Source organism: Microcaecilia unicolor, chromosome 1, assembly GCF_901765095.1.
Source record: "Microcaecilia unicolor chromosome 1, aMicUni1.1, whole genome shotgun sequence".
Taxonomy (NCBI): Eukaryota; Metazoa; Chordata; class Amphibia; order Gymnophiona; family Siphonopidae; genus Microcaecilia; species Microcaecilia unicolor.
In genome coordinates this window covers 99,402,926-99,426,043 of record NC_044031.1, presented here as the reverse complement: position 1 = coordinate 99,426,043, position 23,118 = coordinate 99,402,926, and the positions used below count along the sequence as shown (strand labels likewise).

The 23,118-nt window shown below is 41.9% G+C and overlaps 1 protein-coding gene across 3 annotated transcripts in view; it reads left to right on the top strand.

Annotated features, from left to right (window-relative positions):
* Positions 1-23,118, top strand: part of SVIL (supervillin) — a 492,709-nt gene that overhangs the window by 425,944 nt on the left and 43,647 nt on the right. For all 3 annotated transcript variants that reach the window (XM_030199261.1, XM_030199260.1, XM_030199262.1), the window contains 7 exons: positions 1,758-1,933; positions 2,605-2,752; positions 6,263-6,539; positions 13,054-13,202; positions 17,657-17,762; positions 18,438-18,645; positions 21,412-21,545. In XM_030199261.1, coding sequence (XP_030055121.1) covers positions 1,758-1,933; positions 2,605-2,752; positions 6,263-6,539; positions 13,054-13,202; positions 17,657-17,762; positions 18,438-18,645; positions 21,412-21,545 — 1,198 coding nt within the window. The remainder of the gene's footprint in view (positions 1-1,757; positions 1,934-2,604; positions 2,753-6,262; positions 6,540-13,053; positions 13,203-17,656; positions 17,763-18,437; positions 18,646-21,411; positions 21,546-23,118) is intronic.

Below are 23,118 nucleotides of genomic sequence, written 5' to 3'. Positions count from 1 at the left end.
TTATATTGTGGATTCCAGGCCCTTTATTCATACTTTGGCTCAGAACAGAGAAAGGTCAAGACAGTGTGGAGAGAGACTGGGAGTATCATATGAGAAGGCAAAGGTTCATTGGCTTAGAATGAGGAATGCGTTTAGGATCAGGTTGTAAATGTATTCATGCTGTTAAAGGTGATGGAAGAACCGATTCCAGATCCTCTGTTCTTACATCTGCGAGGCAACAATCTGGTATCCATTAAGAATACTGATTTGATTATTGAGAAAAAAAGGATCTGGCTTTTCTCAGAGCATTGGTGTTTCAAATGGTTTAAATCTCATCCCCTATTATTCCTGGATTAGTATAACGGGTTGTTCGATGCGTGGAGAGAAGAAATCTCAAAGAAACTTGTGACTTCAGCAAAGAAACAGGGAGCAGGTTGTGAGGCATGAGGATTTAGGTACTGACTTCAAATCTATGAGGACAACTTTCAAAAGCCATTTATCCATGTAAATAGCTGCTTAGGTGGGTAAAAGGTCAATCCGAATATTGCCCACTTTAATATGTGGATAAAGTGCATGTATTATTCTTAGCGCATATATTTTTAGCAGCCTTTTTGTGGAGGCAGTCCTGAGATCTGCTTCTCTCAGGGGAAACAACAACTTGTGTTGCATTTTTAAAGCTATTTGCATTGTTTTTCATGGAAAAAGTACCCACAGGAAATGATCCATTTTCTAAGACAGTTTTGAAAGGCAAAAAGTGTGTATGCTTTACCTACTTTCCTTTTCAGAAGTAGTACAAAATTTGCAGGTAAAACTACCCATAGAAATGACATTGAAATGCATAGTTCTGAAAATTGATGCCTTAATAGACCAGATGGATCTTTCACTTACAGTTAACTCATGTGAACAGAACAGCATTAGCATGCTTGGTTAGTAAATGACTCCATTCCACCCCCCCCCCCCCGCCCCCACACACACTTACACTTTAATCCTCCTCCAGATTGGTGACACCCAGCTGATATAGATCCTGTTGTCTTAACTATGGCATTGCAGGCAGCTTCTGAACAAGTGCTGGGACAGCAGAGTGGAAAGATGGGCCAAAGCGAGGTTTGCCAGCCCCTTTCACAAGCAATCTAAAAGGGTGTTATTTAAATAAGGCAGTACTCGGGTACTAGTTATTGCATTAGAGCAGGCCCAGACCCTTAAGGGAAGGGGGAGGGGTCCGGGATGGAATTTGTAATCCAGGCCTGCGATGCACTAGGCATGGCCTGGTAAGGGCCATGGCAAGGAGGTGAAGTGACTTCACAGTACAGCAGTTAGTTAACAGCAGCCCATTACAACTTTTATACTAATACATCTTATATCTGTGACACCACCACTTTAGATTTGTGTTTATAAGGCATATACATACCCTTCTGCTGAGTCTGAGGTTGCGTTTTCAATGTCCGGTTGTGTTAAAAAAAATTTGGATTCATATTAATGGCAATATGTAGTTATTCATGTTAAATGAAACTATGGCCTTCCATTAATGTCATTAAAAAAAAGGAATAGGCCATGGTTTTGTTAAGAGAAAGTGAGGCAAATGACACTTGCAGGTAAGGGAGAGAAATGTTTTTAGGTCATGGTTGTCCATATGTTAGACCATGAAGGTGCTTTCTGACAAACGACCTTGAAATTTGACATAACTCTGAGAGGTGGGGAAGGGGATGTCTGGGTCAAAATGTTTTGGTTGAAACTTCACAGTTGAGAGTTTACACTCAACCTTGTCCATGTTTATGTAGGTTCTGGTGTTTGACTTTGGCAGTGAAGTGTACGTGTGGCATGGAAAAGAAGTCACACTGGCACAAAGGAAAGTGGCCTTTCAGCTAGCAAAGCACCTCTGGAACGGAACATTTGACTATGCCAATTGTGACATCAATCCTTTAGACCCCGGAGAGTGCAATCCTCTTATACCAAGGTAGGAAATGTTGCTCTCAAGAACTCCTGAGGACTGTAGTTGGTAGCTAGATTTTTTTTTTCCCACAGACAGCTTGGGTGTGTACAATTTATTATTACTCATGTTTGTCATGTTACAGGAGCTAGGAGAAACTTTGTTCCCTGAAAAAGAAAGGAAATCTGCTTCTTCCTGTTAAGGATGAGAAAACACAATGTAAATAAGCTGTTTGCAGTCCCTCTGGGGTTAAACTGGAAGTGGTGCAGGAGCATGATTGGGGGGGGGGGGGGAATAAAGGGGAGTTTCTCTTCCATTTCAAGATAAGATTATTGTAAGGTGCTGGCTGCTGTCCACGTCAGCTGGAAACAGTGTCAATATTTATTGAGTGATCTTTAGCCTACAGTATGCTCTGTGTTTTCTAATTTACACGTAGATTAGGAGTGCAGCACACATATGAGCTTAAAAAAATGAGAAATCAACAACTTTCTCTTTTGAATCTTCATGTAAATTGCAGTGGCCTTTTTCCAGTTTCCGATGTGCCTAAATATACACTCGTGCATGTATTGCCCTGGGGTAGTGAATGCTCAGGAATCTGTTCAGAGCAAATCTTTATTTCCAGGATCACTTTGTTGCTTAATTGTCTGATTCAGTTTCATATTGTATTAATCTCTTTTGTTTCTATTGAAACGGCACAGGAAAGGGCAGGGCCGTCCTGACTGGGCCATCTTTGGCAGACTAACGGAACACAATGAGACGATTTTGTTCAAAGAGAAGTTCCTCGACTGGACTGAAATGAAGAAGCCAGCTGAAAAAACGTTGCATGAAGATGATCCTCCTCAGATGGTACTTGCACTAAATTTCTGGTGGCTTTTCGTTGTTGGAGTGGATTGGATCATGCTGATCAGGAATTGGAGAGAATATACTAGGCAGAATGAAAGCCGATAGAATGGGCATAGGATTTCACCTTCCCTTGTTCAATTTGCTCCCAAGCTTTATTGACTAGTTAACATTGCAGAGCTTCTCCGTAATATGTTGCATAAAATTGGTTCATCTCGAGTCTGGTTCCCCATGCACCACATAGCTAAAGTTTGGGTTCCTCTTTCCCATATGCATCACTTTGCAGTTGCTCACATTAAACATCATCTGCCATTTGGATGCCCAGTTTCCCAGTCTCCTAAGGTCCTCTTTCAGTTTTTCACAATCCTCCTGTGATTTAACAACTTTGAATAACTGTGTCATCAGAAAATTTAACTACCTCACTAGTTATTCCCATCTACATATCATTTATAGTAACAAAGTAGATGACGGCAGAAAAAAACCTGCACGGTCCATCCAGTCTGCCCAACAAGACAAACTCATATGTGCTACTTTTTGTGTATATCTTACCTTGATTTGTAACTGTCATTTTCAGGGCACAGACCGTACAAGTCTGCCCAGCACTATCCACGCCTCTAAGGCTTGGCAATTAAAATTCAATGCGAAGAAATGCAAAGTGATGCACTTTGAATAACTGTGTCATCAGAAAATTTAACTACCTCACTAGTTATTCCCATCTACATATCATTTATAGATATGTTAAAAAGCAGCAGTCCCAGCACAGACCCCTTCTCCATTGAGAATACTGACTATTTAACCCAACTCTCTGTTTTCTATCTTTTAACCAGTTTTTAATCCACAATATGACATTACCTCCTATCCCATGACTTTCTGATTTCCTCAGGAGTCTTTCATGAGATATTTTGTCAAATGCCTTTTGAAAATCCAGATACACAATATCATCCAGCTCACCTTTATCCACATGTTTATTCACTCCTTCAAAGAAATGTAGTAGATTGGTGTAGTAGATTTGTCTTGACTTAATCCATGTCGGTTTTGTCTCATTAATCAATGCTTATGTATATGCTGTGTAATTTTGTTCTTTATAATGGTCTGTACCATTTTGCCTGGCACCGACGTTGGGCTCACCGGTCTGTAATTTCCCGTATCACTCCTGGAACCCTTTTTAAAAATTGCCATTACATTGGCTACCCTCGACTCTTTTGGTACCTTGCTTGATTTTAAAGGTAAATTTATGTACTTTATACTGTGGAGGAGTGTCTCGTAATCCTTATGGACAGCCCTCGCTTGGCGGCACATATACAATTACAGGAGTCGCATTATAAATTCCTTATGTACATTCATCTGTCAAGAGTGAGGAGTATGGGTCTCTCATCTGATGGGACCTGTCTGAAGTGCTATTTGGATAACGCCTCATATGAAGACTACATTTTCGAGTATCCAGAGATTGAGGTTTTGGCAAGAGGTGTGGGCACACTTAAGCTCTATTTATCAACAGCGCTGGGATGCCCCCCCCCCCCCCCCATGGATGTGTCTTCTGGTTGACATGTCTGATGGTGGAAGGCACTCGTATATCTAGTATTTTCCTGCGCAAAGCCTCACTCGTTGCTAAGCGCTGTATATTGCTACAGTTAGTGGATTTGTCCGGAGCAGCCCATGCTTATGCAGTGGCATAATCAAATGCATGAACTATTAACTATGGAGCACATGTCTGTGGACATTAAAGGTGCAAAAGCCAGGAAGCAGGTCCTTCGTATCTGGCTGTCATATTTGCATACCATGACGGCGCATGTACACTCGGTCTTTTTGAACACATTGACTTTGTCATAGCAGTTTCTGTATAATGATGGTTCCAGTGCCATTGCTTCACATGGTTATAATGCACTGACAGTACTGTTTTGTCCTAGGATGTTTCTCTTGGGCTTATGGCTTGGGAAGGGGGAGTCAGGGAGGGAAAGAGATAAGGGCTAAGATTCTATTATTATCTTGATATCTGTTTGCTTGTTATTTGCTATCATATACAATACATATATTTCAACATAAAGATAAATTACATATTACTAACAATAACTCTACAAGTTCATTTTTCAATTGTATCAGTACTCTGGGATGTATGCTATCTGGTCCAGGTGATTTGCTACTCTTCCATTTGTCAAATTTCTCCATTATATCTTCCAGGTTTATAGAGATTTGTTAGTTTCTCTGACTCATCAGCATTGAATACCATTTCTAGCACTGGTATCTCTCCCACATCTTCCTCTGTGAAATCCTGCCCAAAACACATTACTTGGCAGTAGCTAGAAATTGGGACTTCTCTTCCTCTTTACCCCTTGGAAAAGGGTCCCTCAGTGCTGACTTGAGTTGATAGGACATTGATTCCAGTATTGGAAACCTCTAAGTTGCTGTGGTCTTCTGTTGAAATACATTAGAAGAAGAAAGATTTAGGAGGGAGACGGGGAGGGGGTGTATTGTTGTTTATTATAAAAAGTAGACCGATACACATATATAAAAACAAAGAAATAATTTATTCAAACCAAGATAAAAGCAGTTCCCGACGTGGCCACGTTTCGCCCTCCGGCTGCGTCAGGGGTAAAACTACAAATAAAAACATAAAAATAGTGATAACATCATCTCAAGTTATGTACATATATATATATATATATATATATATATATATATATATATCTTCTCAAATATATAAAAAGTCATAACAGCAAATGATAAAGTACAATAAATGCATTACACATTCAAAAGTAAAATGGAGGAGGAGATAAGACAAGCCACTTTCCAAACATATAAAAGTGTATAAAACGTTGACTGGATTTAATCAAATCCAATAATGTATCAATACATACCTAAAAACCAGGGGTGATCAACATACCCCTTCAAAAAAAAAAACCTAAAACAAAATTTAAAAGATATACATTAATCCCATCTTGATCTGCCCTTGTATCACAAACTCTACATCTCACCAGTCACTCAATTAAAATTCTCATCATATCAACAATTGACTATATTTCATGGTGTTTTTGTTTTTTCTTTCTAAATTCAACTGCTGCAGCTGAATTTAAATCTAGATATTCTGTGCCGATATGTGGATAGTGGCCAGCGATGAATATCTGGATTCATCGTTGACTGCTGACACTCTCCATAGAGTGGCAGTATTCAGATCCTATCCCGATAGCTACCCAGATAAACTTAGCAAAGCCTTTCTGCCATCCCAGTTTTATCCAGATATATTTTATGCAGTTAATGGATTGAAAATAGCTACTAGCTGGAACAGAAGCCTACCACAGCTGCTTGCTTTTTTTCATTGAAGTGTTGAAGTGTTAATTTTATCTGCTAATGCAATGATTGGGGGGTGCAGTATGCAAGATAACCTTCCATACTGAGAATATAAATATCAACAGTCTACAACAAACATTTACATTTTTAACATTACTATAATTAGAAAACAGTTGCATTAATTATGTAAAATAGATGTAGAAATAAGCATGTCCTATGTTTTTGCTACAGGAAGAACAGAGAAGTGATGTTAAGCCATACGATGTCATGCTGATGGTACCAGTTCCCAAAACTGCTGTTGGCACTGTCCTGGATGGGTTGAATGTTAGCCGTGGCTATGGACTCATTGAAGGAGATGATTCGAGACAGTTTGAAATTGTCACCACTTCGGTGGACGTTTGGCACATACTTGAATTTGATTATAGTAGACTTCCTAAACAGAGTATTGGACAGTTTCATGAGGGTGACACGTATGTGGTGAAATGGAAATACATGGTGAGCACTACAGGTTAGTAAATGAGTGATTATTTTCTTGTGCAGATTGTCTTTCTTTATTTGTGTTCCCTGTTAGTTGCATAGTCCAGACGTAATTGACAATATCCCACTATAAGGGCAATTCTGTAACAGGACACTTACAGGTGTACGTCACTTGTGTGTAAATGTACCGAAAACTGGCACTTATGCACATATGTGGCAACAGAGTGACTGAGCGCTATTCTGTAAGGACATGCATAAGTGGCATAATGCAAAAACACAAAGAGAGTGTTCACGTCTTCCATTTATGCACACAACTCACAGAATATAGTAAGCTAGTGAGTGGAGGAATAGCCTAATGGTTAACGCAGTAGGCCAAGAACCTGGGGAATCTGGTTCAATTCACACTATGGCTCCTTGTGATCCTGGCCAAACCACTTAACCCTCCATTGCCCCAGGTACAAAAAAATAGATTGTGAGTCCACTAGGGACAGAGGAAGTACCTACATAAAATATATGTAAACCACTTTACTTGTACCACAGAAAGGCGGTATACCAAATCCATGAGCCTTAATCCTTATTCGCACCTTGCCACATTTAAGTGCCTGCGGTTACACTGGGTCCGTAGCTGGTGTAATTGTGGGCGTTCTAAACGTTAGGCCCACTGATACTGGATTATGCTAGCATTCTATAACAGAATCAGAGCGCCCAGATACTGTGATAGAATAGGGTTCTCACTGCACAATGTTGGGAGCCACCCACTTATAGAATTACCCGCTATCCCCCAGATTCTATATCAGAGATTTTCAACCCAGTCCTCAGGACACACCCAGCCAGTCAGTGCTTTTAGGATATCCCCATTTAATTTAATGGGGGATACCATGAAAACCCCAACTGGCTAGGTGTGCCCTAAGGATTGGGTTGAAAACCTGTATTCTGTATAGTGCAACTTTATCTTAACAAGCCAGTCAATGGTGATAATTGCCACTTAACAAGCAATTATTGATATTAATTGGCAATTAAAAGATCAGCACACTCTTACCTAAATCTCCACTTCCCAAGCTGCAAAGGTCTAAAATATAAAACAACTTATGCATCCAGCTTCTCTTACATAAGCACGCAACTATGGAATGCACTTCCAAACGTCACGAAAAGAATGCACGACCTAACAAACTTTCAGAAATCGTTAAAAACCTGCCTGTTCACAAAGGCATACCAGAAAGAACCAACCTAAACTCCTGAACTCTGCAAAAAAACTCTGGAGTGGAGGAGTGGCCTAGTGGTTAGGGTGGTGGACTTTGGTCCTGGTGAACTGAGGAACTGAGTTCAATTCCCACTTCAGGCACAGGCAGCTCCTTGTGACTCTGGGCAAGTCACTTAACCCTCCATTGCCCTATGTAAGCCGCATTGAGGCTGCCATGAGTGGGATAGCGCGGGGTACAAATGTAACAACAAAAAAAAAAACAATCAAAACTCCTACCAGAACTGGACAAAATCTAACTCCCTCTCTCCTTGATCACTTTAAAATGCTTTGTCATCTATGAACATCAACACTAGACCACTCTGTATATCTCTTACCGGAATTGGCAATCGCCATCACGGTACTATGTAAGCCACATTGAATCTGCAAATAGGTGGAAAAATGTGGGATACAAATGCAACAAATAAATAAATTTCAGTTTTGGCTCTTGGACTTTTTGTGGAAGTTTTTGATATCCTGTTTTGTTTGTTTTGCAGTTTTTAGTTCCATTAGATAAGACTATCTCAGAAATTTTGACTATTTGAAATTATATATCACTACTACTCAAATATGGCTGACAGCCAATAGATTTTCTCTTAATGTATCTAAAATAATTATTTTAGCATTATGTTGTTCTTTAGGCTTTTCCTTTCTTGATCATAAGATGTGAATGTTTTACAAATTTCTAATATTAAGACGTGAAGTATTTGGGTATAATTCTTGTTCATCATTATCAATGCATTCTCCACTTAAATGTGTTATTTTAAGAAGTATTTTTCAAACTTAAAAGGCCCTGTTGTTTTACAAAGATACACTAGACTTTTTATCATGCGCTAAAAATTAGCACGTGCTAGTGTGCCTTTGTAATGGGGCTCAAAGTAATTTGCCATTTGTGACTTCTTAACTGAGGACAATTTTTGTTCAAGTTGTTCAGAGTATATTTATGCTATGCTTTAACTATTGTAATACCATTTATTTGGATTTGCCAAACTACTGCTTTCATGCTCTTCAAGTACCACAAAATGCCACTACATGTTTACGAACATCCCGTGTTTTGATCACATCTTACTCTTGAGTCCTTACATTGGCTTCCAGTTTATTGGCGGACACCATTCAGTGTTAGGACACTGTCCAGCTTATAATCGAACGAGAAAAACGCCCAAGTTCCGACCTAAATCGGGAGATGGGCGTTTATCTCACAAAAACGAATAAAGCGGTATAATCGAAAGCCGATTTTGGACGTTTTCAACTGCACTCCGTTGCGGATGCGGACAAAGTTGATGGGGGCGTGTCAGAGGTGTGGCGAAGGCGGAACTGGGGCGTGGTTATCTGCCGAACAGAGATGGGCGCATTTCACAGATAATGGGACAAAAGTATGCGTTTTTAGCTAGAATTTAGGGCACTTTTCCTGGACCCTGTTTTTTCACGAATAAGGCCCCAAAAAGTGCCCTAAATGACCAGATGACCACTGGAGGGAATCGGGGATGACCTCCCCTGACTCCCCCAGTGGTCATAAACCCCCTCCCACCACAAAAAATGATGTTTCACAACTTTTTATTTTGACCCTCAAATGTCATACCCACCTCCCTGGCAGCAGTATGCAGGTCCCTGGAGCAGTTGTTAGGGGGTGCAGTGGACTTCAGGCAGGTGGACCCAGGCCCATCCCCCCCCCCTACCTGTTACAATTGTGCTGCTTAATGCTTAGTCGTCCAACCCCCCCCGAACCCACTGTACCCACATGTAGGTGCCCCCCTTCACTCCTTAGGGCTATAGTAATGGTGTAGACTTGTGGGCAGTGGGTTTTGAGGGGGATTTGGGGGGCTCTACACACAAGGGAAGGGTGCTATGCACCTGGGAGCTCTTTTACCTTTTGTTCTGTTTTTGTAAAAGTGCCCCCTAGGGTGCCTGGTTGGTGTCCTGGCATGTTAGGGGGACCAGTGCACTACGACTCCTGGCCCCTCTCACGAACAAATGCCTTGGATTTATTCGTTTTTGAGCTGGGCGATTTCATTGTCCATTATCGCTGAAAAGCAAAAACACCCAGCTCACAACTTGGCGAATAAAACATGGACGTCTAATTTTTTCGAAAATACGCTTGGGTCCGCCCCTTCACGGACCCGTTCTCGGAGATAAACGCCCATGGAGATAGGCGTTTCTGTTCGATTATGCCCCTCTGTGTGTAGCTTCTGTGGTGAGTCTTCCATCTGTCCAGAGCCCTGCAGACTCTGGATAAATGTCTTGTAGACATTTCTTCAATTCATCAGGTTCGATTGGATGAATATTGTTCCTCTATATTTTGGGTTCGCAGGGTCGATTTTATGGCATTCTTTACCATTAGCTTTGCATTCTACCCAGCCGCCAGAACATTTTAGAAAACATCTTAAAACTTATTTATTTAAGAAAGCCTTTGTTCATTGATTTTATGTCATTGCCTTATGTTCGATAGAGTGACTAATTTCCTCCTATGCTTGTATTTCTCTGATAATGTTATATGGATGCCTTGTTATTTTTGATGTCCATTATCCTGCTTATTTTCATAGGAGATGGCATGCCATCTTCCGACATAAATTGGGAGATGACCAGCCATCTCCTAAACCCGGCCAAAACGGTATAATCGAAAGCCGATTTTGGCCGGCTTCAACTGCTTTCCATCGCAGGGCTGGCCCAAGTTAAAGGGGGCGTGTCAGCAGGGTACCGAAGGCGGGACAGGGGTGTGGTTAACAGATGGCCAGCTTCGGCCGATAATGGAAAAAAGAAGGCCGGCTCTGACGAGAACTTGGCCAGCTTTACTTGGTCCATTTATTTTTAGGACCAAGCCTCAAAAAAGTGCCCCAACTGACCAGATGACCACCGGAGGGAATCGGGGATCACCTCCCCTTACTCCCCCAGTGGTCACGAATCCCCTCCCACCCCCCACCCCCAATTTTTTTTTTTTACATTTTTGTGCCAGCCTCTATGCCAGCCTCAAATGTAATACCCAGCTCCACCACAGCACTATGCAGGTCCCTGGAGCAGTTTTTAGTGGGTACTGCAGTGCACTTCAGGCAGGCGGACCCAGGCCCACCCCACCCTACCTGTTACACTTGTGGTGGTAAATGGGAGCCCTCCAAAACCCACCACAAACCCACCGTACCCACATCTAGGTGCCCCCTTCACCTGTAAGGGCTATGGTAGTGGTGCACAGTTGTGGGGAGTGGGTTTGGGGGGGGGGGGGGGTTGAGGGGCTCATCACACAAGGTAAGGGAGCTATGTACCTGGGAACAATTTATGAAGTCCACTGCAGTGCCCGGTTGGTGTCCTGGCATGTGAGGGGGACCAGTGCACTACAAGTGCTGGCTCCTCCCATGACCAAATGCCTTGGATTTGGCTGGGTTTGAGATGGCTGCCATTAGTTTCCATTATCGCCGGAAATCAATGGCGGCGATCTTACGGGGCCGGTCCATATAGATGGCCGGCCCCGTTCAATTATGCCCCTCTATATTGTTTATTTTGGTGATTTGTGGGTTAATTTTATAAGTCTATTCTACGTATGTCCAGCTATAAAGCAAACTAGGCATTTATACTTGGTTTTCATACAATAAAATATTTGTGCTTTTTAAATATTTTTTTTCTAACTGCTTACTTGAACAGAGTCTTGAATCATTTTGAAGTTCTTGTGCTGTTAGTATTAGATTTTAACAGTTTTTATACACCATTAAATAAAACCATCCACCCAGCTGAATTAAGGTGATGCTAAATGGGCTTCAGCCTTGTGTTTTCTTGCTTTACTACAATGACTTTTGTTAAAATTGTAAATTTTAGTAGCTTGACCTGATGGATTTTGCCTATAGGTGACCTAAATGCTGTTCTTTTCGCACATTAACAACTGACCAACTTGCTGGTTATCTTGCCAAAGAATAATGTAATGTGGAAAATGGTAGCAAAACTCTGCAATCTTTTGCGGTTACTTTGATTAAGGGGCCAATGATCAATTTCCCCGATCTATTCCAAACAATGCTGTAACAGCACAACGAAATAATGTCCTTATGATCAACACAAATTTATTCACGCTATAAACATTGATCATCGGGGCACTTTTGTGAGAGGATCGTGCCTGGGCATGCGCCTGAGGCACAGTCCTCCTGCAGAAGTTGTTTGACAAGTTCAGGCTGTCAAAAAAAAAAAAAAAAAGCCCAGACCTGTCAAACATAGCCCAACAGAAGGGATGGAGGTTCGATGGACCTCCAGACCCCCCTACCCCCCCACACACAATTTTCCCCCCCCCTAACAGCAAAAAAAAAATCCTCGTGGTCTAGTGGGACCCCCTACAAGCCCCTGCTCACCCACCTGAGGCTGGTCTGGTGGTCTAGTGTCCCCCAACCCTCAGTACCTTGCAATAGGAGGAGGAGGAGGAAGCAGCAGCCCTCCCTTCCTTCTCCTGCGAGTGCCGCCTCAAAATGGTAGCACCCTGGCCTGCCTGGTACATCCTGGGATGCACTGGGCGGGGCTTCACCACCAGACCAGCCTCAGGTAGGTGGGTGGGTGGGGGCTTGTAGGGGTCCCACTGAACCACCAGGATTTTTGTTTTACTGTTGGTGGGGGGAATTTTGTGTATGTGGGGGGGGGGGGGGGGAGTTCTGGAGGTCCACCAGATCTCCATCCCTTTTGTTGAGCTATGTTTGACAGGTCCAGGTTTTTTTTTTTTTTGATAGCCCGGACCTCTCCAACAACGTCTGTGGGAGGATTGTGCCTTGGGCTTGTAGGAGTCCCACTGGATCACCAGATTTTTTTAGGGGGAGGGGTAGGGGTGTCTGGAGGTCCACCAGACCTCCAGGCCATTTGCATACTATTTGCGCTCACAGCTGACGAGCTCATTATACATGCTCATCAGATTTGATCCTAGGGTGCAGGCAAACACGGGCGATTGTCTGGTGCTACTGGCCTCTAGCGCCCGCGTTTGCCTTTGATCATCGGCCCATAAGTGTCAAACTTTATCATTTTTATTTCTGCTGCTGCTTCCAGCTTATTTGCTCTTCTTGTGGGCACCCACCCTGCCCCCAGCCCCATTTAGTGTGTCTCCTGACCAAGTTAACTGCAGTGGGCATGTTTAGGTAGAGTTTATTTTTAAAAGGAGGAAGGAGGCATATCATATGTGTTCTAGTGAATGCTAGTTCCATTAAACTCGTTATGATACCTTAAAAATACAGTATAACTGTAGAAAAGTAATATGATGCTTAGGTTATGCACCAAATTAGGTTTTATTCCACTTCATGCAGCAATTTCCTTATGTGTTGTCTTTCTCACTGCTGTGCATATATTGTTTTTCCAGTTGGACACAGGCAGAAGGCAGAGCAAGTAAGAGTTGCTGGAAAAGACAAATGTGCATATTTCTTCTGGCAAGGACGACACTCAACTGTGAGTGAGAAAGGGACGTCGGCCCTGATGACAGTGGAGTTGGATGAAGAGAGAGGAGCCCAGGTAAGAGCTGGTAGTTCTGTACCGCTGTGCCACTGATGGGGCCAGTGGAGCGGCTCAGTATTTAGAATAACGCACTTGAGACCTGAAAATCTGAGTTTGCCCTGCCTCTGTCATAGACACTCTGTCGTGGGGCAGATCACTTCATTTCCCTGTGCTGTAGGTATCCATTTAGAGTGGGAGCCCTTTAGGTAGAGTTTTGTTGTATTTATGTATGTAGTGGGCCTGATTTTTATAACAGGGACACTTATGAGAGAAAACCCAAGACACCTGTTTTAAAAGGCAACACAGGCTGCTGCTGCTACTCTAGTACTTGTCATTTCTATAGTGCTATTAGATATATGCAGTTGTGTATACAAAACACTTATGAGACGGTCCATGCTCAGCAGAGCTTATAATCTATTCAAGGCAGACAAACAGGACAAAGAAGGAATTAGGGAGTGTCATCATTATGGCAAAGATTAAAATAATACTAGTATTAAATAATCACCCAGATCACTATTTGGCATTTTAGTGTATGAAAATGTTTTATGTTTACAAAGACTCAAATTTCACAGACACAGTTGAGAATGTTGTTCTAGTTATTAGTTTAATGGAATGTGATACAGAATCATTTCAAGCAGCTCATAAACATTAGCACATAGCAAAACTATGCATAAAATTTGCTTCCCAGGCTGTGTTTTGCAAAATAAAAATAAAAATCTACACCTGAATAAGTTTTTTATTAAATGTGGACCCCATTTTACACAGAACAGAGAGGTCGGAATTCAGATGCCCAGATCAGGACATGCTCAATTCCGGTGCTGTTTTAAAATAGGATCAGTCAGTGTTGAATCTTTTCTAAATAGCTGCAAGAATGCTCGTATAGTTGTCATCGCATGCAGTGGCAGCAACCATTTTACAAAGGTACAGATTGAAAACATGAACGGCACAAACCAAGCAGCTTCCGCATGAGACTGACCAGTTTTACAAACCAATACATGTAAGTGGTGCCAGTTAAATAGGTCTCGATTTAAATTGGATTCATTTTGGAGGTGGAGGGTTAAGGAGAATGACTCCCTGAATACCTTTTTTAAAGCCCTTACTGAAAGACCTAGGCATGCCTTTGAGCTGTTGTAAAACCTGATATGAGACTGTTTGCTTGTGCATTCCCCTTTGTAAAATGGGAATAAATGTGTACATTTTAGTCTCTCCCACTCCTTGCCCACACCATGCCCTCTTGAAATCTCTCCATAGTGTGTATCTTCATGTGTAAATAGTGGCTTTCTGAAATTGGTATTTACACATATATGTGATATGCATGCAAACGTGATTGTTTCTTTCTTGCCCTTCTACTCTACTATTCTCATTTGTATCTAATATCACCCGGAGATCTCTCTCTCTCCGGTTTATGTAAGCCACATTGAGCCTGCATGTCTGTGGGGATAATGTGGGGTTATAAATACCTTAATAAATAAATAATGGCCTTAGTGCAACAAAACTTCACTCAATATTTTTCTACTGGTCTTATTTATATGGGAGAAAGAGAGCACACTACAACTCTAAGGAGCTCTTACACACACAACTTCTATACTGTGCGGTAAAGGGGGAATTCTGTATCCGGCAAAGCTGATTTTGAAAGCTGTTTGTAGCAACTTAATTGATTAACAAGCCATTTGGCGCTGATAATTGGCTAATAACCAGCAAACATCAGCACTCATTAGAATTTACACGCACAACTTTCTAAATGTATTCTGTAAAAGGGGTGTGCGTAAATACAAATGTGGGGATCTCAAGGGGGGCCTGGTCATGGGAGAGGCATGGACGAGTCATGGGCATTCCTAAAACTTAAGCGCACTGTTATAGATTATGCCCGATCCGTGCCTAAGTTAGGAGCAGGTAATTTACCCCAAGTTTTAGTTGGCATAAATGGCCTTGCCTAAATTTTAGTCACGGGGATGGCGCTACGTGTATTCTATAAACTGCATCTAACTTTAGACAAGGTTTATAGAATAGCACTAAGCACGTTTTTTTCCGCACCAATTTTTTAGCTAACATGTATAGAATTCCTCCCTGAGGAACTGAATTCAATTCCCACTGCAGCTCCTTGTGACTCTGGGCAAGTCACTTAACCCTCCATTGCCCCTGGTACAAAATAAGTAGCTGAATGTATGTAAACCGCTTTGAATGTAGTTGCAAAAAAACTCAGAAAGGTGGCATATCAAGTTCCATTTCCCTTTCCCTAAGTGGATTGCAGTGTGTTTCTCCCAGTATGGGACTTTCTGAGCTACCCCTAGTGTTGTGTCTAGTTTGTTTACCCCATTTTATTTAAATAAGTAGAAATTTTTTTTTGTTACATTTGTACCCCGCGCTTTCCCACTCATGGCAGGCTCAATGCGACTTACATGGGGCAATGGAGGGTTAAGTGACTTGCCCAGAGTCACAAGGAGCTGCCTGTGCCGGGAATCGAACTCAGTTCCTCAGTTCCTCAGTTCCCCAGGACCAAAGTCCACCACCCTAACCATTGGTCACTCCTCCACTCCAGAGACAGAGAGAGAGAGGGGAAGAGACAGGGGGGTTGGGGAGAGTGAATACATAAAAAGAACATGAGCTGGTTGGAGTGGCTCCTACTGCTCCAGTTCTTCCACTACCCCCCATATCTACCCAATTTCTGCCATACACATCTCTCTCCTTTACCCTTCTGCTGGTATCTGTCTTCTGCCATGCTGTCTTGCTCGGGGCTGGTCCATTGACTCCACAGTGTTCAGTTCTGAGTAGGACTCGCCTCCCCCAGGCTAGTAGGGACTAGGGATGTTAGTGTTCACAGCTAATAAGGAGAAGGTTGGCATAGCCAAGTGGCCACATTTGGATACTACATCTGTGTGTGTTTCATTACTCCTGGGTGAGGATTCTTACTGAGGTGGGCTGGCCCATAAAGAGAGTAGGCTGTTTTAAAGAAAACATCAGCATGCTCTAGGGAGCTGTAAACGAGGGCTCAGGATGTTATTTCACAGTTCTGGTTCTGACTTGTGTAGAATACAGGAAGGGAAACTATCAGGTCAAAAACAGTGGCGTTCTGATCTTTCTGTGCCTGGCTGCAGCCAAAAAAGCAGCAGAGTGAGTCATGGAGTTGGAACTGGAGAAGATGAGTTTTGAGAGACTGCAGTGTGAAATTGAAGAGACTTGGGACTTTTTCTAGCAGAACAAACTGTACATAAGGCTCTGCCCTAGACGTTAACTTGAAACATACTCTAGAACTTCTTTTAAAACATTTTTCCTAGCTCACAGTCTCTCTCACTTGAATTCCTCACCTATTGCCCTCTTCCACAGTTACCAGCTTACTTGTAAAAGAATAAATACAGTTTAATTTACCATGCAGCCATTTTTGTACATACTGAAACATAAAGGGCTAGATTCTGTATATAGCGCCTGAAAAATCTTTGTGTAAAAAAATTATACCTAGGCGTATTCTCTAAAGTATTCCTAAATTTTATAAAATACTTAACATTTCTGCGCAGTATATAGAATACACCTAGCAGCTCACTATGCAGCTAAATTTTGTCACGTCCATTTGTTTACTTGCTGTAAAACCTGATGCCTAAATTAGATGCAGATCAAGTGGATTCTATAATAATGCGCATAGATTTTAGAAACACCCCGCCTATGGCCACACCCCTTTCAATTATGCGACTTAGAATTTAGGTGCACCACATTATAGAATACCCTTAGTGAGTTGTGTGTGTAAATCTCAATGCCAGTGCTGTTTGCTTTTTAACATCCAATTAACAGTGCTGATTAGCTAGTTAACAAATTAAGTTCTGCGCATTGTTATAGAATACGCTTTGGAATTTCAGGTGCCATATATAGAATCTGGGGGTAAGGGGTAATTTCTCTGTAGATCAAATAAAGATAATTACCGGGGTGACACTCACTAAGCATGGATTCTATAATGTCAGTTGTGCGCACGATCACCATTATAGAATACTAACGCAAGTCTGCATTTATGTGCATAATTTCAGAAACAATCACTTGTGCTAGCTCAATGGGCAGTGTAAATGCTCACGTCTAACTGTAGCGTAAAAGCTAGACGTGCCCCTCCCAAGTCCACACCCTGATGCACTGGATTTCGAAAGCTGTTTGTAGAATACCGTCTAATGGCAGTTAGCTTGTAACTGTAGTTGCTGCTAATTAGTACCAGTTCAGACCTATTATAGATAATTGGCCCTTAATGCCAGCAACTAATTATGCTGTTATGGGCGTAACTGCCATTATTCTATAACTTGAACACGCAACTTGGTGCACAAAGTGTAAAATTATGCATGCAAGTTTGTAGAACTGGAGGGAAAATGTTAATTGTATTATCTTATAATTGATGAGTTCATGGAGCACAAGCTGCTTTTCCCTTTTTGAGTGTGAAATTTTGAGGGAGGGAGAATAAATAATGAAAACTGTGACTGGATGATGATTTGAATTTTCAGGTACAGGTGCTTCAAGGGAAAGAACCGCCATGTTTCCTTCAGTGTTTCCAGGGAGGAATGATCGTGCATTCAGGACGAAGGGAAGAAGAAGAAGAAAATACCCAAAGTAATTGTTACTTTCTTCATGAAGAATTACTCTGAGAGAGGGCTACACTATTACGAACGCTTTGCATGCTTAATGATGGGCTCCTGCTCCCTAGAAAGGTTGGATGTAACTGGTGACTCTCCACCAGGTCTGCAGGTGACTAGTCAGAAAGCTTCAGTTTTGGTTATGAGGGTAGGGATATGGAGTTTAGGCTTTTCTGAGATGGAAAAAAGAACAGGCTTACATACTAGTAAATGATGTAATGATGTCTGCCTAAACTTATCACCTAAACTTCCGGAAATCATTAAAAATTAACCTGTTCAAAAAGGCATACCCTACCGACCCAACTTAAATGCCTGTACCCTGCAACACAATGAAACCAAAGCTTGTAATGGACATATAATAACTCTTCCTCTCTACGATTCCCTAATGTGTCTGTACACATGAACCTTATTCTACCACAACATTACTGTATTTGTTCATACCGGAATTGGTGGACGCCTTTATGGTACTATGTAAGCCACATTGAGCCTGCAAATAGGTGGGAAAATGGGGGATACAAATGTAATAAATAAATAAAGAGTGCTGGATGGGCAGCACAAGCTGTGATGTTTTGCAGGCTTGAGTTCAAGAAAGATTATTTGGATACATCCTGTTCTAGAGGTTTAGATAAAGATGTGACCCTGCATCCTACAGGTGACTGGAGGCTATACTGTGTACGAGGGGAAGTTTCCATAGAAGGCAATCTTCTTGAGGTAGCTTGTCATTGCAGTAGCTTGAGGTCCAGGACATCCATGATTCTTCTCAATGTGACCAAAGCTCTCATCTATCTGTGGCATGGCTGCAAGGCTCAAAGACATACAAAGGAGGTAGGAAGAAATGCAGCCAACAAGATCAAAGAACAGTAAGTATCTGGGCCTTTAATCTGGAAATTTGGGGGCACCTGAGTTCATTATGGTTTTTAGAAAGCCATTTTCAAAGGGTCTGTGTGTATGTTAGCTAACAGAAAATTATGTCCCTCAATATAGCTTAAGGTATTTGCATTATTGAACCGCACAAGTACATAAATCTGCATTTAGATGAAGCATTTTACAGGGGTGAATTTGGCCAGGGAGAAGATTGTTGGCATTTTTAGATCTGCATGTAGAGGGTACAATTTTCCTAGGGAGAGTATGTTCATACACTGCGAACAATGTAGACCCTTTCCACAGATTAGCTCCACGTAGGATGATTTTAAAAGTCATTTCTATGAGTAAAGCAGGACTCTTATGTGCAGAAATAGGCTTTTATAGAAATGCCCTCCTGTTCTGTAGTTAAATCCTGCCTCTGCTCTATCTAAACTACGCCCCTGGGAACACCTAGGCACAGATCATTTAAAAGTAAGCAGATTTTACGGGCACATAACTTTGTATGCATGTCTGCACTACTGAAATATTATAAAAGTCCTTTTCTGCATATGAAGCAAACTTTAAAGATTCTCTGGTCAAGCATTTGTTTGCATTTAAAAGCCTATTTTATGTGTAGGAGAAGGCTTATATACAATTATATGACTGTATACATGTGTAAAACGTGCACTTACTTTTGATATGATCAGTGCATAGGCATTCCTGGGGGTGTAAATAGGCAGGGTAGTGAGGTATGCACATAGTATAAAACACACATACCTTATCTTTCTACAACTGCCATTTATACACTTTTATTAAATGGACTTGGGGAAAATCCACTATTTCTGGGATAAGCAGTATAAAATGTTTTGTACATTTTTGGGATCTTGCCGGGTATCTGTGACCTGGATTGGCCACTGTTGGAAACAGGATGCTGGGCTCGATGGACTTTTGTTCTTTCCCAGTATGGCAATACTTATGTACTTATGGTACTAGCACTTAATGTGCATAAGTGCTAGGTTCTTGCTCAACACTATTCTGTAAATGATGTGCACATCTTGCTTAGCACATAAATGCAAGGCCTGCTATTGATAATGGCATAAGTAGGGTGCTTAAATGTAGGCCTGAAGATGCTGTTTTAGGCCAGTATTCTGTAATGGAATCTTGGCACCCAGATGCCATTATACAGTTACCTCTGGATTCCATATATGGTGCCGATAGGCACTGAAATTTAGGAAAGGTGTTGAGATGAGCATGCAACTAAATTGGTAAATAAGCTGTCAAGAACGTAGAACCAATGGTCTGTCTAGCCCAGTGTCCTGTTTCCAACAGTGGCCAATCCAGGTCACAAGTATCTGGCAGAAACCCAAATAGTAGCAACATTCCATTCTACCAATCTCAGGGCAGGCAGTAGCATCCCCATGTCTGTCTCAGTAGCAGACTATGGACTTTTCCTCCAGGAACTTGTCCAAATCTTTTTTTTTTAACCCAGATACACTAACCGCTGTTACTACATCTTCTGGCAAAGAGTTCCAGAGCTTAACTGTTCGTTGAGTGAAAAAAATATTTCCTCCTATTTGTTTTAAAAGTATTTCCGTGTAATTTCATTGAGTGTCCCCTAGTCTTTGTACTTTTTGAAAGAGTAAAAAATCGATTCAGTTTTACCCATTCTACACCACTCAGGATTTTGAGCCTTAACAGTCAATAATTGCATTTAATTGGCACTAATTGGAATTTGCACATACATCTATAACATCTCATGCCTAATTCCTCTAGCGTGTAACTCAAAAGGGGGCATGGGCATTCCAGAAACCTGCATGCACTGTTACAGAATAGCGCCATTTGTGCACTGAAATGTCATGAGTTGGGCACCAGCATTTACATCGGGTTTCAGCAGGTGTAAATTCCGGCGCTCAAAGCAGTATTCTATAAAGCACGCTCCTCTCAGGTGCCTTAGCTTGTGGCACCCAGTTCTAGAACTGTCCCTATAACTTACACCAGTGGTTTCCAAACCTGGTCCTGGAGGCACCCCAGCCAGTCAGGTGTCCAGGATATCCACAATGAATGTTCAGGAGAGAGATTTGCATGCAGCAGAGGCAGTGCATGCAAATCTCTCTCATGAATATTCATTGTGGGTATCCTGAAAACCTGACCTTGCTGAGGTGCCTCCAGGACCAGGTTTGGGAACCACTGACATACACATACATTTACCAGCATATTGCAGCAGGTGTAAATGTGTGCATTTGAATTTTGAACTGTTAGAGCTGGTTCTGGGAACTTCTTTTATAAAGACATTTAAGCACCTGCTGCCTTTACGAGGCAGGCTTTAAATAGCTGCATTTTCGGACTTTTCACTTAGACGTCCTATTAAAATTGGGGCCGTGATGTGTGCATTAACAGATGGGAAAGATAGTTCTCTATGGTAGTAGAAACGGCATATTGGTTTGGTTGAGTACAAAATCCCTGTAGAGGGAAAAGAATTGTAAAATTGAAAGTAAATGGTCTTTGTTTAATAGTAATTTAGTGGACTGCCTGAAAGATTGCTGGTGTTACTCTGTGATAAAAATAATAAGAAAGGAAGTCTTCTGTGAACTGAATTCATTGATGAATAATTTGTAGCACAGTGATGGATCGTTGAAGTAATTTCTTGGGCTGTCATTACCATTGAAAGGATGTGTGGGTGTCTAGTATTCTTGTACTGTCAATCTTGTTTCTATAGATAAGCGTGTAAATGCATTCCTGGCTATGGTAATTGGTAATCGTATGGTGTCTTTGCTTTATGGCAGGTGTCCTCTGGAAGCTGGACTGCACAGCAGCAGCAAAGTGACAATACATGAATGTGACGAAGGGTCAGAGCCTTTAGGATTTTGGGATGCACTTGGAAGAAGAGATCGAAAGGCGTATGACTGCATGTTGCAAGGTAATGTGCTGTAAACTCCAGGAATCCTAAAGATCAGCAGATCGACTTCTCTTTATCAGCAATAACTTACTGTATGTTACATCTCACTGTATACGTGTGATTTTATTGACCAAAGGACAGTTTTGATTCTTAGGCCTGAAAACAAATCATATTTACTTCCTTAGTGGATAATTATTACCTTTTCTATACTTACTGATGAAGTAAAGACGATAAAGTGACTGAAATAGTAGTTGAATTGCCTGTCTGTAGTAATGCTCCTGATTATAGATAGAAAATGTAGATACATGATGCTCTCTGATTGGGTTGGGGGGAGGATAGTTATGAAAATGCCATGCAGGATTGTCTGTTGTGATTAGAACTTTCTGGGTAATTATCAGTGAGATGGAATTCTACTCCTTTACATGCTCCTTTCCAGTGGAAAAAGGTTTACTACTTATTTTTATAGCTCTACTAGATTTATGGAGCTCTGTAGTCAAACATGTAAGAGACAATCCCTGCCTGACAGATCAAAGATCTGGGAGTTCTACTTATTATGGGAGTGGAGGAGTGGCCTAGTGGTTAGGGTGGTGGACTTTTGTCCTGGGGAACTGAGGAACTGAGTTCAATTCCCACTTTAGGCACAGGCAGCTCCTTGTGACTCTGGGCAAGTCACTTAACCCTCCATTGCCCCATGTAAGCTGCATTGAGCCTGCCATGAGTGGGAAAGCGCAAGGTACAAATGTAACAAAAATAAAAATTTAAACAACATGGGTATTATACAGGCAAGTAAGAAATTAAGATGTAAAAGCAGCCTGAAAAAGATGGGTGCGCAGCCTGGATTTGAACAGGGCCAGAGATGGAGCATGATATACTGAGGTGCCCTCTTACTAAAGGGTTGGTGCTCAGTGATGGGCTTGCCACGAACCATCCCCAGCACGCCCCATTTCCGGTGCTACATGCCCGTTTACCACTGTAGCCCTTACTGCCACCTCAGTGGACAGTGGTAAGTGCCCCCCCCCCCCAAAATGGAGAAAAAGAGAGAGAGAGGAGTGAAAGATGGCCCTAAGGTTACGAGCTGAGGAGACAGAAGACAACCAAAACAGAATTCATGGCTGAAATTCAGCGCTTCATTTTGACCAGAACTGAAAACAGCGCCTCACGGTTCAGTTTCAGTGCTGAAACCGAAATTCAGTTGGCCTCTAGAGACAGGATGGATGATAGTGTTTTCCACAGAAAGAGAGAACTGGGGAGGAGGAAAAATGGGTTAAGGGGGAAAAACAGGAAGCTCAGTCTTGGCCATGTACAGTTTCAGTTAACAGTGGGACATTCAGGCAGCAATGTCAGACAAGCAGTTGTGAAGGAGTAGATCAGTGGGGAGTCATCAGTGAAAAGGTGACAACCATAGGAGGAGATCAGAGCAAGAGAGAAAAGAAGGGATCCCAAGACAGAGCCCTGAGATACACAGACTGATAGTGGGATAGCTGTGGAAGAGGATCCACTAGTGTTAGCATTAGGGAAGCAATTCTGTAAGTGCATGTTTCCTTCTAGGTGCTCTGATGCTGCGTGGTGAAAGCCTATTCTGTAATGGCATCTG